The 16,387-nt window shown below is 38.8% G+C and overlaps 2 protein-coding genes across 6 annotated transcripts in view; one reads left to right on the forward strand and one right to left on the reverse strand.

Annotated features, from left to right (window-relative positions):
* elavl4 (ELAV like neuron-specific RNA binding protein 4) overlaps positions 1-5,592 on the reverse strand; it is an 80,308-nt gene extending 74,716 nt beyond the window's left edge. For 4 of the 5 annotated variants that reach the window (XM_016511649.1, XM_016511647.1, XM_016511648.1 and 1 more), the window contains exons 1-2: positions 5,094-5,592; positions 4,407-4,535 (exon numbers count right to left, since the gene is read on the reverse strand). In XM_016511649.1, coding sequence (XP_016367135.1) covers positions 4,407-4,535; positions 5,094-5,141 — 177 coding nt within the window. In that variant the 5' untranslated portion in view covers positions 5,142-5,592. The remainder of the gene's footprint in view (positions 1-4,406; positions 4,536-5,093) is intronic. The other variant, XM_016511650.1, reaches the window with a different exon arrangement.
* A 5,428-nt stretch (positions 5,593-11,020) lies between these two features.
* LOC107707579 (cytosolic carboxypeptidase 6) overlaps positions 11,021-16,387 on the forward strand; it is a 347,536-nt gene continuing 342,169 nt past the window's right edge. The window contains exons 1-2 of the mRNA XM_016511653.1: positions 11,021-11,089; positions 12,848-12,970. Coding sequence (XP_016367139.1) covers positions 11,053-11,089; positions 12,848-12,970 — 160 coding nt within the window. The 5' untranslated portion in view covers positions 11,021-11,052. The remainder of the gene's footprint in view (positions 11,090-12,847; positions 12,971-16,387) is intronic.

Genomic DNA, 16,387 nt, shown 5'->3' on the forward strand with positions numbered 1-16,387 from the left:
TTTCGCACTGAATCACAGCGTCTCCCTGACATGCTGCATCAACACTACTGCTGTTCCTGAAACCACGCCTTCTTTCTTTGCGTGCACATTTGGGCGGCATTATGCTAATATTTCCACATAGTGACGTAGATATGTGGGGGCGTGTTAGAACGAGCCGTTTTAGGTAGGCGTGGCTGACTCTTAACTTTTATAAAGAATATCTCTTTGGATTTGAGACTTTAGTCTTTACAAATTTACAGATCTTCTTTATGCACCAAGAGCTTGTAACACTCCAAAGGGAAAGGAAAACTTGAAATCGCATCATATGACCCCTTTAAATACAACAACAACAACTATTTTTACTTTGGTTTCACACAGTTCAGAATATGCTGTTTAGTTTCTCTTAATTTCACATCTATTTGCATTCCATATGAGCTCAGAGCGTCACCATAATGCTCACACAGTATTTGGATGCCGTTCTGTGCAACATTTGGCGTATGTCTATTAAAAACAGGTGGTCCTGCATCGCTAGTTTATGAAACAGGAGTCTCTGTTTCTGCACTCTCATTTACACATGCACACACACGCGAGTCTGAGCAGTGCAAGGTGGCTAATTCTCTCCCGAATGCCTTGTGCGTGTGTGCGCAGTGACCGTTGAGTGACCCACAGGTTAAATAGCTCATTCTTGCGGCCTTTTCTTCCAAAATGGCAAAGCGCCCTGACAATAGCTGCAGCCTCTGAAGCTGCAGGGCTCTGGGCTCCAGATCTTTTTGTGTGATGGCTCTGCCATTTCCACACTAGCACAGAATCACGGACTGAGGCTGTCCTTGACTGAGGCGTCGGAAATTAAATCTGTATAGAATATTGATGGGAAATACTTAAAATTCTCGACAGCAAGAATAAATTGCTAGTATCATATTAGGTTTAGCTTTTGTGGCAGGCTAAATATACACAGAAGTAAAAAGGTATTGATGTCGGAATTCTGAGGTGAAAGCTAATAAGGAGAGATCCTACTAGAAGGAGAAAAAGGTTCTTATTTTTGAACAGGAAGTTGATCCACTGCAATCTACTGCCATTGTGTTGCGAGATGTGAATCTTTTCACAGTTGATGAGTCTGCTTTACTTGCTGCTCGGCTGCTCTCGTAGAGGATTCACACACGCTTGCTACGGCTTTGTGTGGGGGTAGAATGCTGCACCTGTTCTCAGTACAGTTAGGCTGGGGTTGAGCAGCACAAATGAACTAATTTCCAGGGCTACATTGAACAGAGAACACTGCAATCACAGCAGGAGGAGCCTGACGAGCCGGCAGATGGGCAGAGCTAATCATTGTTGTGAAATAGAGATGACCCTGCCTATCTCTCGCACTGCCAACAGACATTTGCCAATCGCTCTTCAATTCCCTCTCCTCTCCCCCTCATCTCTGTTTGTTTCTCAGCTCCCTCCAACGAATTTAGGAGCGAACGTAACCTTCAAAAATGGCTAAAAAATGAAGTTAGAAAGCGAGCACGCTGTCGTTTGACATAGAGCAGCTGTAACCCGTGGACTGCTGGAGTGTGTGTGTGTGCACATGAACAGCATCTCCAATCAGCACTGGAAATTTTTAATATAGCAAATCTGCATGTGTTTGGATCAATACCCACAACCCTACCAAATCTGATGTAGTTTCGTCGGAACGTGCCATTTTTCCTGTAATTGTACTTTTGTGCTATTTCAGAGCTTTCCATCATTTGTGCTGAATGCTGAAAAATGTTTTATAATTGGAAATCACACCATATCCTGCTTAACGCAGTATCTCGAGTGGCAATGTGTCATGCTTAATTAAAAAAAAAACACTGCGGTTATTAACCGTGATTAGAAATCATTTCAGTGTCTTCTGGATGTTCGAGAACCCATGAAAGTGCTTGGCACGAGAATACCAAAATCAAACATAATTACTGTTATGTGCTGCATCTGTTTTGCTACTTTCGCAAATAAAATGTTTTATTTTTATTCAATGATTCCAGATTGTGTATAGGTATATGTTAAAGCGCGCTGATAAATAAATGATCTCACTGTTAGTGATCCATTGCTTCTCATGATTGCGCTTGGCTTTTAATGTCAGTTCATGTTTGTAAAAACATCTTCAGATCTAGCTCTGAGTGTTTTCATTGCTTGATTGATTTACTTAATCATAAAATACAATCATTACTTTGATATATGAATTCTACACATGCTGTGCATATAGAAATATAATTGAAAAAGCTGCATCCAGATGGAACGTTCTAGTCATTTTGCTCGGCAAGATGTCTGAGAGCAACCTAATGCATGTAAAAAAAATAAAAAATACTGACAGAGAACTGGAAAAGAGAATAAAATCTCCCTCTCACAAAAAACGCCTAGACAGACCTCTACCTCTTCCCTGTACAATGATTTAATGTATGCAAATTATCTGGCTTCAGTTAATGAAGGCACAATTAATCACTGTAACGATGGTCTGATTTAACCTGGTTAATTACAATCTGAAATGTGAGTTGTGTGTTTGCGGATAAATGTGAGTCACAAATGCAGATTTTTAGGAGAAGAAACAGTCCAGCAGAGATAAAGACATATTTTCCTGCTCCCAAATGAATAAACAGAACAAGTTATTATCCAAATGAAGCGAAAAAAAACAAGAAAATCAGCCAGCGTATATTTTATATCCAGAAATAAAACAAATAATCACATACAATGTACAATGACTGTTATTTCATAACAGTAAAAAAAATAGATGAAATGATGCCAGACATAGCAGCTGAAAAAAAGAATATATCAGTGTTTTATTCTATCAATTCTATATTTAACTTGAAAAGTGCAGAAGCAGAACATTAAAACAGTTTGTTGACAGTCTTTCAAGGTGGAAAGAGAAACAGAGAGAAACCACCTCTCATTATACCATCTTAATAAAAATTCTACTTTTGTGAACTGAATCAGTGTTCTGCCTATGTGAAAAAACTAGAACATCACTTTGCGCAATCACACGGTTCCCAACAACTAGTGACGCATACATATCGCTGTCACTAATTTTCATTATATATTAAATGTTGCATAGATTTTCTGCTTTCCCAGGCCAAATAGTGACTGATTGCTAGATGACAATGATTTTCCTGATTAACCTGTAAAAATTTTGTAGTTCAAATGAGAATATTTGTGGTTGTGACTTTACATGCCTTGTTTCTTTTTTCTATCTTCTTAGAGCTTGAGAATCACCAGGATGAATATGCAAAATGTTTCAAATCCCTGAGCTGCGGAGGATTTTAAGGCAAGTGTGTACACACACCTCAGAAAGGTTGCAAAGAAGGATTTAAAAATCTGCTCTCTCTGCCGATGAACACCCAGCTGCATGCGATCGCAGTGTGTGTATGTACACTTGCTTGTGTGTGTTTGTGCACTGGCAGAGGAGCTCCAGCGCTGTCAGTATGAGTCTGATTTGTGTGAGAATGTGGTGCGGCTCCAGGCAGGCAGGCTGATCCTGTTTTGTGGAGACGAGGAACGAGAGCCCATCACAGATTAGACACCCACAGTTTCGTGTCGATTTAATGCACCAAGTCAGGGATTTATTCTTAACCGACCGGCTCTTACAGCACCAGCCAGCCAGCCAGGGCTTTCCCATACAGCCATCTCTCTTCCCCCCCAAGACTGTAGTAGAAGATCAGAAATGATTGTGCGAGAACGTAAAGGATGGTTATCCACTTTCATAGCTCCAGACTTGAGTAAAAGCACATTCATTATAATCAGGAAAAGCCGTAGCCAGCTATTTATCTACTAGTATGCTCAATTATGGCCACCTATCAGTGGAGAAATAAAACAACTAAATTTTAATGTGCTACAAAATGAAATAATTACAATAGCCATTCATATATTGAGTTAGTTTGGTAACATAATACTAATCAGACACATGCTTTCTATTTCACATGTTTTCGAGCACGTTTGTGCTAAAAGGCTGCAGAGCACCAGCACAGCACATTCGGAAAGTTGTTTGAAATTCAAAATGATGCCCGAAACAAAATGTACATACAAAAATCTGTCCTTTAGCCATCTAACCTCACTATGCTCAAATGACTTTAAGCATACACACTCAACACACACACGCGGCGCACTTTCAATTTCAGGCATCAGTACACCACTGCACAAACACATTCTGAGCAGGAATACACAAACAATACACTAACACAAGCTGCTTTTTCTCTCGCAATCTGTCTCTCTCTTTCTCTTTCTCTTTCTCTCTGGCTAACTGATAGAAAGATCTAGTCGGAGTGGGCGGCCGTATCATCACACAATGAGGCATAAAAACATTGGTTAATTCAAGCCTAAGGGCTGCACACATTTACCTAAATGAACTTAGTATTCTTATTCTACTGTGACGTCTATTTTCTCATTCGTTTGTTTGACGGATCCGTCTATCCTCTTACCCCCAGTGCCCTGGCACCCAGTTGGCTGGATGGATCTCGGGGGAAAAGCAGCGAGCCCATGCCTGGGAAGGAGCCTTCCGCCTGGGCTACTGCCGAGTTCTGTGAACACCTTACCATCATCTTCAGACACTGCTCGCGAGGTGCGCGTTTACAGGGAAGAGGAGAAAAGAAGAGGAAGAGAACAGAATGCTAGCCAAGGTGGTAACAAAATATACAGGCTAAAGAAAAAAGCAAGAGGCGGAAGGAAAGAGAAAACTGGACTGCCACAGTGATAGAGAGCCGTGTGCTTACGTTCACATTCGCGCTACACACACACACACAAACACGCACGCACACAGTCAGTGCAAGCCCCAGATGGGCAAGTCATCAAGCAAGCTCAGCAGTTACAGCTATCTTGCTTCGAGTAAATGAGAAAATGAAATGATTGTGCGTGGGAGAGGGAGAGAGAGCGAGTCTAGTCTCTCATCCATTACAGTACGCCCGGAGAGCAAAGAGGTTCTGCCTTCAGCTAGCAGCCGTCTAACTGGACCTAAATGCTCAATCCCTGCACATTCATTTAGACCTGTCAGCTGCCACATTTAGAAGCAGGGACACACTGATAAAACATAGAAACGTTACGCACGACGGAATAATGAACACACACTTAGAGAAGTGAGGTGACAGAAGAAGAAAATCCAATTCCTTTACCTCATTGCTCAACAAAGCAGCATTCAGTGTTCGGCTGATTTCAAACATCTTGTTGGCGGTGTTTCGTTTCTTGTCGCTTTTTGGTAGGTTTTTTTTGCGTTCTCGTGGCTCTACGGCTCCTTTTTCTCTACTGGAAATGGGAATCAGTCCCGAGAAAAAAAAAGAAAGAAAAATGAACAGATTAAAAAAAAAGAAGAAAAGGAAGGAGAAATCCTCTATATGTGCTGTCTGGCTGGATGTATTTTCTCCTCTCTCGCGCCCGTGTTTTCTGGTGCACCTCTGTTAAATGTGGCGCTTGTGCCCTGGCTCACGCCGCACGACTGAAGAGTCAAATGTTTTTTTTTTTTAGCTCCCCAGAGTCAGCACATTAAAACAAGCAGTCGGTCTGCCGGGCTTCTTCCCTTATCTGTCCTCCACACACTCGCTCGCACAATGCGTTCCGATCCTCACACTGCTCTCTAGCAGATTAGTTCGTCCCAAAACATAGCTCTTAGTTTAAACTCCTCTCTCTCTCTCTTTCTCTCTCTCTCTCCATCCTCACCCTTTCTCTTTCTCTCTCCTTCCTTGCTCCCTCCCTTCCTCACACTCCCTCTCTCTCTATCTCTCTTTACCCCCACCCCACCCTCCACTCGCTCCCACTCTCTATTTCTCGATCACGCTCTCCTGCAGTTACAGTTCACAGTGTTACCACAAGGTGGGAAGACTGTTCATAACAGACATGACACAGGCACATCTGCCTTTCCTGGCTCATCTTTTCCTCTCCGTTTGGCTTCACGGCTCTCCTCCTGCTGCTTGTGGGGAACACATGATCGCTTTGGCACCCGCTCACCTCCGTTCTCCTCTCTCTCGCCTCCCCCCGCGCCTCAGTCGCCTTGCGACAGCCGCATTTGATGTATGGGAACGGGGATGATTTATAGACCAATAGCATTAAGAAAACTCTGACCAGTGGCACCTAGCCGGAGAAAACCCCAGCTGAGATGTCAGCATATCATTTCCGGAGCATATTTGCTTACATCTCTTCCTCTAAAATAGCATTAGAGCAAGACGTTGGTGTAATTGTAGACAATTCAATGCTTCCAATTCACTGTTTACATAGCTACAATGCCCCCAAAATGCACTTGGGCACTTACGTATGAATGTAAATATATAAATGCCACTGAAAAAGAAGGGTTGCACAACCATACTTTCTGGTTGTCGAATGTCAGTAGAACATATCCATAGTTCATGTAAAGAACTACACCTGTGGTTACTCTGCTAGCAGCACTTGTGTGAAGTTGTTTCTTACTAATATTACTTGACCTTGGTTAGTTCTGAAAGAACTAGCATCATTTGTTCACTTATGCTGTTTGGTTTGATACTGTGTTTGATGCAGTGAAATTTATACATTGTTGCTTAAGTGTTCAATTACCTTTTGGAGTCATATATATGAACAATGGACATACTGCCTGATTATTAAATTGCAAAGACAGTATTTGTCTTCCAGTTGTGCTGTGTTGGTATTTGCTTAAATATAATTATTATAATTCATCAGAAGTATTGAAAAAAGATAGAAAAGAATATAATATAATAATAGTTAGATGGAAATATAAACACCGGTTCCCACATAATATCAGAAACCAGAGGATTAATGGCCTGTCCTCTCAATAATTAAACGTCAACAACCAAACCCTTTAATTTTGTTTGAGAATGGCATAGAATAACAGATAACCTGACTCTTGTCCAGCATATGTGAGGTTATTTTCTGTGCAGCCCTTTTTTATAGATTAATGCAGTAATCAAATTATATTTAAATCATAATATTTATTTTAACTTAATTAATTTTTTTGTTCGGCTTTAGATTTTAAAATGTGTTGTTTTATGTCCCTTTATAATTCTTTTATATAGACAAACTTTAAAAAGTATGAGCAATCATGAGGTCATTGTTATTCATTGATTTAGTCATAGACTTGCAGATGTATTCCCATCAGCCAATGACTGCATAGCACTGTAATCTTACCATTAAAAAAAATATATTCAATATGCATACTAAATTAGACTTTCACAAGATGTTTAATTTAAAATGTTTAGCTGTAATTAAGAAGAATGGATAAAATTAGTCAAGATTCATTATGATGTTTTGTGCTAAACAATCAACTATTAATTGTTTAATATTAAATATCATATTGTCTACGACAAAGCCTAATCATCATCATGCCAACGGACGCAGCTAAACTCAGGTACAATACAAACCACAAAACCATATGTTTTTCTCTCAAAATAACAAAGCAGGCAAGAATAAGTCATTTTCAGCCTGTTTTGTTTCTAGAGTGTGAAAAGCGGAGGTTAGCTGAAAGTGGGTATGACTGCAGGAAAACAAGCTGTTTCTTTCTTTCTTCTTTTTTTGAAAACTGCGTATGGTACAGTATGATCTGGTCTCCAGTCCCCATGAGAGGCGTGTGTCCAGTTAATAGCAGCCTATTGACACCGACCCATCTGTTGGGGTGGACTGAAGCCAACTAAAAAAAGGGAGCTGGAGAGAGCATTGGAGAACGAGAGAGAATGCTACCATTTTTACGTCATAGAGGGTGTTTATGTGTGCGTATAAGCCATTACTTAAAACTGCATCATATTTGTTTTATGCTATTACAGAACAGTTCGTACCTCCACCGAGTCAACATTGCAACTTTTAATGCTAAATCCATTTAGAATAATAACATTATAGGCAAATCTTATGAAGTTAAGAATCCACCCAGTGTGTTGCATGCTACTGAGGGATCATGTAAAGAGCACCGTTTTCTCACTCTCACTGTAATTGCGTTATCGATGTTGCAGGATTTTCTATTTGTCAAGCACCGTAGCCTTTTCCGGATTTTATCGTATATAACAAACCTGGTTAAAAATCGTTCAGGAGATGGAGAACTGGGATGGGCTGTCACTTGAATCATGGAGTCTACCGCTTATTTCCAGAGTCATCTGCCTCTCATTCTCCCTCTTCTGTCCGCCGGGGTCCCAGGGGGATTCTGATTGCTGTCTCCATAGTGACTCTATGTGTCTTCATAAAGCCTGTTCAGAGCCTACCGCTTCTCCTGTGCTGTCTGTTCCATGCAGATGACCTGCCATTCACTCTAAGGGACTCATGCGTGGAGTCCCAACATGGTCCGTCTGAAAAGGGTTTCCCTGTACACCACCAAAAACATGTTGAGCACATTGGAAACGCACACCCACACTCACAAACACTCAAGTTGACTCTTCTTATAGCCCTTGCTTCAAATGTCTCCACCCCAAAAAGAAAGTCTCATCTTTAATGTTTAACTCAATGCCATCTTAGTCATTGGCGTCACACCCGTCTCGCATGATTGTTAGCAGCAGAGTCAGATATAATTGTGGGGTAAAACTTATTTTGATGTGGAAAAACATTGTGTCTCGTGGGAACCAATTAAAAAATCAGAGGATCAAGAAGTGGACTATACTTCGCTTTTGTATTCTATGATTGATGGGTTCATTAAATCATCTGTTCACTTGGCAGACTGCATGACAGGACCAGTGTGCGGAGAAGAAATTCTGCTTTTGCAGGAACGTCATAATTGTCATAGGAATATCTGCTGTGATTCTGTTTCCCCTACAATTTTATTTCCTGCTTTCTTCTTCACAGATACATGCATACGGATGTGCATCGCGTGCATCCTGAAGCATGCACAGACACAAAAGAACGAGGAGGGGATCTATATTTTTGTCGCCCGATTCATAATACGAATTGACAGTCTCAATAAATAAACAGGGAGGCATGGAGCCAGATAATTGGAGATGTTAGGGAATGACATACCATGAAGGACAGCTTTTCAATTTTCAGTTTGAAGTGTGTACCGTGCAGCACAATTCCTCATTATTTAAAAACAATCAAACTACACTGACTGCCCTGCTGGTTGTAGTTTGCCGTCAAATATGATCGCGAGGAAAAAAATCATTGCCAATTTTGTCTTATTAAGGATGACCCCAGTTCTCTTCATCTGCTTCTGACACTCGCTGCTCTGCTCATAACCTGAAAATTAGCATCTGAGGGTCTCAATGCCTGTGTCCTCCTGAAATGCAAGTCATATGGTTGTTCATTTGCAGGCTAATCAGAAAGCTGCACTATTAATGGAAAATGAATGAGGTCTGATTTGATTGTGGTTGATGGCATAGGCTATGCTCCACTTGTTCTGGAATCCATACACTTTAATCAATCTTGAGAGACAGCCAGTGCCGGTTGTGAGGGACATTGCAATTTTAAATATGAGACACTTGAAGGGACGGTTGATGACTACAATCTTTATCCTCACAATATAAGAAAAATAAAAAGCAGGTTCAAGGTAGCTAGTGATTGTAATTTTTCTTCATATTTATATAAGGCCTAAATGATGTGTGCTTACCTTCTTTATTTCTCATACAGACTCTGAGGGTGAATGCTATTCAAAAGTGAGCATCATTCTATCCTAGTCACTGCGAAGGGCAGAGCAACTGAAGTCTAGTACTGTATGTGGCCATTTGAAACATCCTACACAAAGCCATACTTTCCTGCCACTTTAATATGAATCTGAAATCTGAATGTTACCTTGATGACATACAGTAATCGCAAAGTTCATGTTTATAGATTAACATTGCTGTGGCAAATAAATATTTGAATTAAATATGGCCTCTGTGTGTCATTATAATAAACTTCTTTTTTACACATTTATTTCAACTGGCTGGTTCTGTGGTGCTTGATTGTTTAAGAAAAATGTTTCACAAATATTACAGTTGGGATTAAATCCCATAATATCTGTGATAAATTACCTCAAAATGAATTGTTACCTCAGGATGTGTCACCCGATATCACATGATCGTAAACGATAAAATTACTTTCTTGAAGTGAATGTACCCTTGGCTAATTGGTCCCTTGTGAAGGGATTCAATTGCTCAGTTTATTTTGAAACGAACCTGCAAATAGCATCCACATCAGTATTGTAGTCATGACCTGAGTAGGTTGAGTCTGAGCTTAGACCGAGACCAGAGGATGGCTGAATCCGAGTCAAGACCAAGTCAAAATGATCCAAAGTCAAGGTCTATGACAAGACCAAGATCATGAAAATATGGTCTTTGGCTCAGACTCCAGATGAACTCATACTACAACGCTGATCCATATTCTTGAACTGTTTTCCCAGAAGAGAAAATTTAACTTTTAGGCGTACTCTTGCAAATAGATGGCTTTAAAGGGGTCATATGATGCTTTTTTAAAGATCATTATTTGGTGTATTTGGTGTAACAGAATATGTTGACATGCTTTAATGTTCAAAAAACACATTATTTTTCAAATACTGTACATTATTGTAGGTCCTATATGCCCCGCCTCTCTCAAACGCTTCGTTTTCTACAAAGCCCCCTCCTTGGTGGCATTATGCAAATATTTCCATATAGTGTGGTAGATATGTGGGGGCGTGTTAGAATGAGCCGTTTTAGGGGGGCGTGGCAGAGTCTTAACTTTGATAAAGAATATCTCTTTGGTTTTGAGACTTTAGTCTTTGCAACTTCAGGGATCTTATCTATGCACAATCAGCTTGTAACACTCCAAAGAGAAAGGAAAACTTGAAATCGCATCATATGACCCCTTTAAATCAAAAAGACATGGACTTAAAGTCACAAATCCCTCAATTTATTTCTTTTTCAGCCATGAACGCATACTATAGTGGATGTTATAGTGCATGTTTTATTAGCAGCTAATAAAGGGCTTGGTCTGTGTAAACACTGCTGACATTTCCTCTCCATTTGGACGCTTTATATTATAGGGCTGCACAGCATTATTTGGCGCGTTGTGAGAAGACATCCGTGTGGCTGGGGGAGCTGTGCACTTTTCGCGCGCTTACATCTGCTGGTTACGTCAAATCCTTCCTCTAGCGCGGCAGCACGCCGTCGTCTTGGAAACGCTCCTTCAGCGTCGCAAGCTGGTGTGAGATTGTCTGGACGGATGATGGAAGAAAACAGCAGAGAACATCTCGATACTGGTGTGTAAAATGAAAACACATTAATACAGATTCATTAATACAGACACTCGTTGTTGTGTACTGTCTGTGCTTGTATAGTGAGCGAATTTCGCTGTTATGTGCATGATATGAGCGCTTCGTCCATGTAAACACAGTGACTGTTTGCTAACGTTAGCCGAATAAACCTTATTTATGTGACTTTCCGGAATTTGGAGTGTCAAACATTACAAAGTGTCAATGTATTGCGATGAATATTCACTTATAACTGCATTAGTAATGAAACGGTACACCACGTGTGTTTGTAGTCCAGCCTTGTTAAGGTGGACACTTCCATATACGGTGACTGACATATTTACACTTACTGGCTCTGCTACATATTTACGAGATTGTCCTAGCTTTGCTGTGCATTTCTTGATTAAACATGCGACCCTGGACCGCAAAACCAGTCATAAGGAAATTGAGATTTATACATGATCTGGAAGCTGAATAAATGAGCTTTCCATTGATATATGGGTTGTTAGGATAGGACAGTATTTGGCTGAGATACAACTATTTGCAAATCTGGAATCTGAGGGTGCAAAAAAATCAAAATATTGAGAAAATTGCCTTTAAATTGTCCAAATGAACTTATTAGCAATGCATATTACTAATACAAAATTAAGTTTTGATATATTTATGGTAGGAAATTTACACAATATCTTCATGGAACACGATCTTTACTTAAAATCCTAATAATTTTTGTCATAAAAGAAAAATCAATAATTGTTTTACCCATACAATGTATTGTTGGCTATTGCTACAAATATGCCTTTGCTACTTATGACTGGTTTTGTGGTCCAGGGTCACGTATAGCCTACTAGACATTTACTATTTATGCTAGCTTTACAAGTATTTACTAGCTGGACTACATCCTTACTACTTTACTAGTGTACAAGCTAGGTTACTAGTAATCTGATTAGACTGCTGCCTTTATTTGAGAATTTGCTGAATTCAACATCTATATATATATATTCATATATAACACCTACATATAATGTATTCAATATAAGATATTGTATAAATATTATCTATCTATCTATCTATCTATCTATCTATTTCTACAACACAGATCTAAATTAATATTATGCTTGTAAATGTTAAATATGGACATAAAAGATTTTTAAAGTTACACTAATTTTATAATAAATTATAATATTGGTCTGTCTTTTGGATATTCACTACTTAAATTGTTAGTTCACCCTAAATGAACTTCATCTTCGGCAGAATGAATGCTTTAGTCACCATTCACTTTAACTCTCACTTTAATTTAATGACTTTTTTTTTTCTCATACAATGGAAGTGAATGGTGTCTGTTGTAAGTGCTGTCATTCTGCATAAGATCTCCTTTTGGGTTCAATCTAAGAAAGAAAATAATATGAGATTGGAGTAAATTTTTGAACAATTTCTTTAATTGTTTGGCATTTATTATTTTTAGGTTTTGTTTCTGTTGACCTATTTCAACTCATGTTTGTGTAAAAATTATTCAGACTCAATTAAGAACTTTTTGGCATTGTTTTCTGTCATTCACACAGACCACAACCCTGTTTGGATGTCAGGTTTTAATTGCTGTGTTAGAGGAATATGGTATAACTATTGCCAATTAATTTTGAAGTCATCAACAGGCAGTTTATCATTGCTGAAATATTTATTTCCTTCATGTTTTAGAATGGAATGTGTTTTAGGTATTGTAAACTGTAGGCCATTCACCACCTATATGTATTTCTGAAATTTTTGGGGCAGATAATGAAGCGGGGGGAGAGGATGCTTTGATGGGGAATGTGAACAAACTGATGGTCACCCCTCCAGGATACACTGGACCTCCCAAGAAAGGTCATATCATCTTCGACGCCTGCTTTGAGAGTGGTGAGAGATCTTGAGTATTTGTATTTTTTAGCCCCCTTTTCATGCTGTTATGTGAACACTACTGTTCAAGAACAGCATTTATTTGAAATAAAAATCTGTTGTAACATTATAAATGTCTTTACTGTCACTTTTGATCAATTTAATGCATCCTTGCTGAATAAGTATAAAAACAAAACAAAACATTGAGCTGACCCAGAGCTGTTAAACGGTAGTGCAATTTCTGCACCATTAGCACAGGATGGATTTGCAAAAATCAAGACTCATTCTTAGCATTTTTTTCTTATCACTCAGCCCATCTTCCATTATTTAGACAAACAGGCACAAACTTACATTGTTGGCTGAGATTATTGAAGTTGAAATGACTAAAGCAGTGTCGAAAGCACAGCAGAATTTACACATTATGAAGTGATCAACCTATGTTTTGGGGATGATCAAATCCACTTTAAATATTCATTGTTTATAAAGGTAAAGGAATCTGCACCCAATATTTTTTAAGCAATTTACTAACACTAAGTTGCCATTATATGCTGAGTTTCATGAGTACAAACATATTAAGCGTGTAATACTGACATGTTCATGATCTAATTTATCTAGTGTATAAACAGAATATCAATTAAAAAGCACCTTAATTGAGCAATATGTTAACATGGCAGTTAATTAAAGATTTAGAAGAATGTATACGGTGAACAGCTAGGATAACCATCTATGCCTCTACAAATGTGATACACCCTTGAATTCCCAGAAGAGCAGTAGATCTCTTGTCATCAAACATGTTTGTACGAAAATCATTGGCAGTGTCTTTTGTTAAACCATACTATTGTAGCATATGGCAGCACAGCCTGAGAGAGACTTTTGTCCATGTGAGCAGGGCTTTTAATGGATAATTATCTCCCTTTTAAATGGAGGGGGTAAAAATTGAAGCGTTTCAATTGAAAGTGACTGCTCTTGTCGGTCTACCCACTGAAAACTGTAATTAAAGTAAGTTATGATATTTTGTAGCATGCTTTGAGTAAATGGCCTTTGTTTGGCACTTTTTGCCGGTCTGAATGAGCGGTGATGTAATGAAAATAAAGTGCTTTTGCAGTGACAAGGTCAAGTGGGCAGCTGAGAGCAGCTTTGGGCCAGATTGACAGTGAATCAGTATGGCTGGAACAGGCACAATATCATTCTTTGCTGGGAGATTAGTTTCAGGGTCTCCAGCAGATGAGACTCAGCTTTCATATTCTTGACAGCCAACCAATTCTCCCCTCTGCGGGGAGAGAGCTCGCCTGTGGCTAGACTCCCTGTGGGGAGGTTTTTTTATATAGATTTTTTGGTCTTGGAAATATTCTGTAATAGTACAATTTTTAGGTGGAGCGAGTCTTTCTGGTATTATCAGGTAGTTGCTTGTGAGCTTGGGTTGAATGTTAAGCTGACACAAAGCAGTTGGTTACGGAGCCAGTGTCTGAAATGTAAGACTGACCATTTCGAATCAATTCCAGAGTAACTTGATAAATCAATATGATTCTGAGCAACTCTACCAGAACTAATAATAAACACTGTTCACATCGTGCTTTAGCAGTTGAGCCATCTGTCATCATAGAGATGTTTATTATTGTTATCAAAACAATGACGCTCCTCGTAAGGATGTTGACGGTAGCCATGTTTGTGAGCCGAGAGTGGATGATGTTTTGCGGCAATAAAAGGACATGGAATATTAACATAAGATACAGAGCCAAAGTCAATATAAATAAATAAATAATCAGGACGTTTTATAAGTTTCTCGGTTTTCCCCTCTGACTGCCCCCGAGGACCCTGAGGCACTGATTAATGAACATCCAGCCGTAAGACCAGGATCAGCTAACATATATGACATTACCCCCATGTCTCTGGCTCGGCAAATTCTCTGAATGATTTATGGAATAGATATTAATCTGCTTCCAGTAAACGCATTATCCAAGTTGGAAAATGGAGAGGAATTGATGTTACAGCGCTAATGTCAAATTAATGTCCTGTTGCTGTTTCAGCAAAGCAACACTGCAGTGAAATTATGTTAACCACTTACACACTGACAAAAGGGAAGCGGCACTTTCTTGGCAACAATTGGGGCTTTTGACGTAAGTGACTTTGAGAGCTGAAGCCGCCATGTCAATTGAAGGACTTAAGACGCAATAGTTCAGCAAAGTTTTCGGAGCTAGGCACATTAATCAAACACTCTTCTCTTTATGTTGAAGAAGATGTGGAAATGTAAAGGTTTGTGGCGATGTGGGCTAATTTGTCAGAAAGCCACCTGTCAGCAAGTGATAACTTTTCACTGTTCGCAGCCTCTCCTTTGTTACGGTGAAAGTCAGCACCTTGGAAATGGAAATGATATTTAATACACAGTCAAAGGATAAAATATCCCCTTGGATAGCTCGTAAAAAATGAAAATAATAGCATAGATGCATTAGATATAACTTGCTCAGATTTTGAGAAAAAAAGTTAAACTCTTTTTCAAAACAAATGGCTGTGCAGCCAGTATTAGCAGTTTCAGTTTATATACAGTATATACTAGTGTTGGCTGATTAACTAACTAAAGCTAGTGATGCTACTAACTTAACTGAATTTTTTAGTTGCATGACTTAGTTCATCTGTTTTTAAAGTAGTGAAAGTTTTAGTTATTCTAGTAAATCTAGTTCTATGGAAACCTTTGTTTAGGAAGTTCATGTTAATGATTATTTTGATAGTTGATTAATCTGTTATTATTTGTTTGATTAATCTGATAAAAGTCAGATTAATTAGTAAATATTAAAATGTGTACTTTAGTTATCTGCTTTATGTTTGTATCTTGTATTGTATCTAATTACAATTATTGCTAAGCATGAGTGTAGCTTAACTACTGCAAATTATGATTAGCTTGTAGCTTGTTAAGCAACAGTTTTAGAGTAGCTTCCCCAACACTGATATGTACACTGTGGCTGCTACATACAAGCTTTCAATCCAGGAACGCACCATCTATGGGATTTCAAGCAAATGTGTCTTACTTAAAAGCCAAGATATCACTCAAGTTCCTTTTCTCTGCCAGCAAATTTGTTTCTTGTTTCTTTCTCCCTTTAGACAGCTGTCATGAATTAAAAAAAAAGAAAAAGGCTCTTATCTTTAGTATCCGGGTAATAAATTCTAATTGGTTAATTAAAACAGACCATGGATACGTAAACTGTTTACTGAAGGCATAAAACACTTAATTTACATTTAGATGAGATGTAACTCATTTTCTTGTCAGCCATATGCAGATTAGGTCAGTGGTATATCTTTTCTTAGGCATTTGGGCCTACAGGTTTCTATTTCTCTATCACTTCTGTGTCTCTGTCTTTTTTTTAGTGCAACTTATTAAAATAACCCCCATTATGCACAGTTTGATAGTAAAAAACATAATGAATATTTCCTGAAGGCGTCATT

Source organism: Sinocyclocheilus rhinocerous, unplaced genomic scaffold (assembly GCF_001515625.1).
Source record: "Sinocyclocheilus rhinocerous isolate Xijiao unplaced genomic scaffold, SAMN03320098_v1.1 scaffold1166, whole genome shotgun sequence".
NCBI lineage: Eukaryota > Metazoa > Chordata > Actinopteri > Cypriniformes > Cyprinidae > Sinocyclocheilus > Sinocyclocheilus rhinocerous.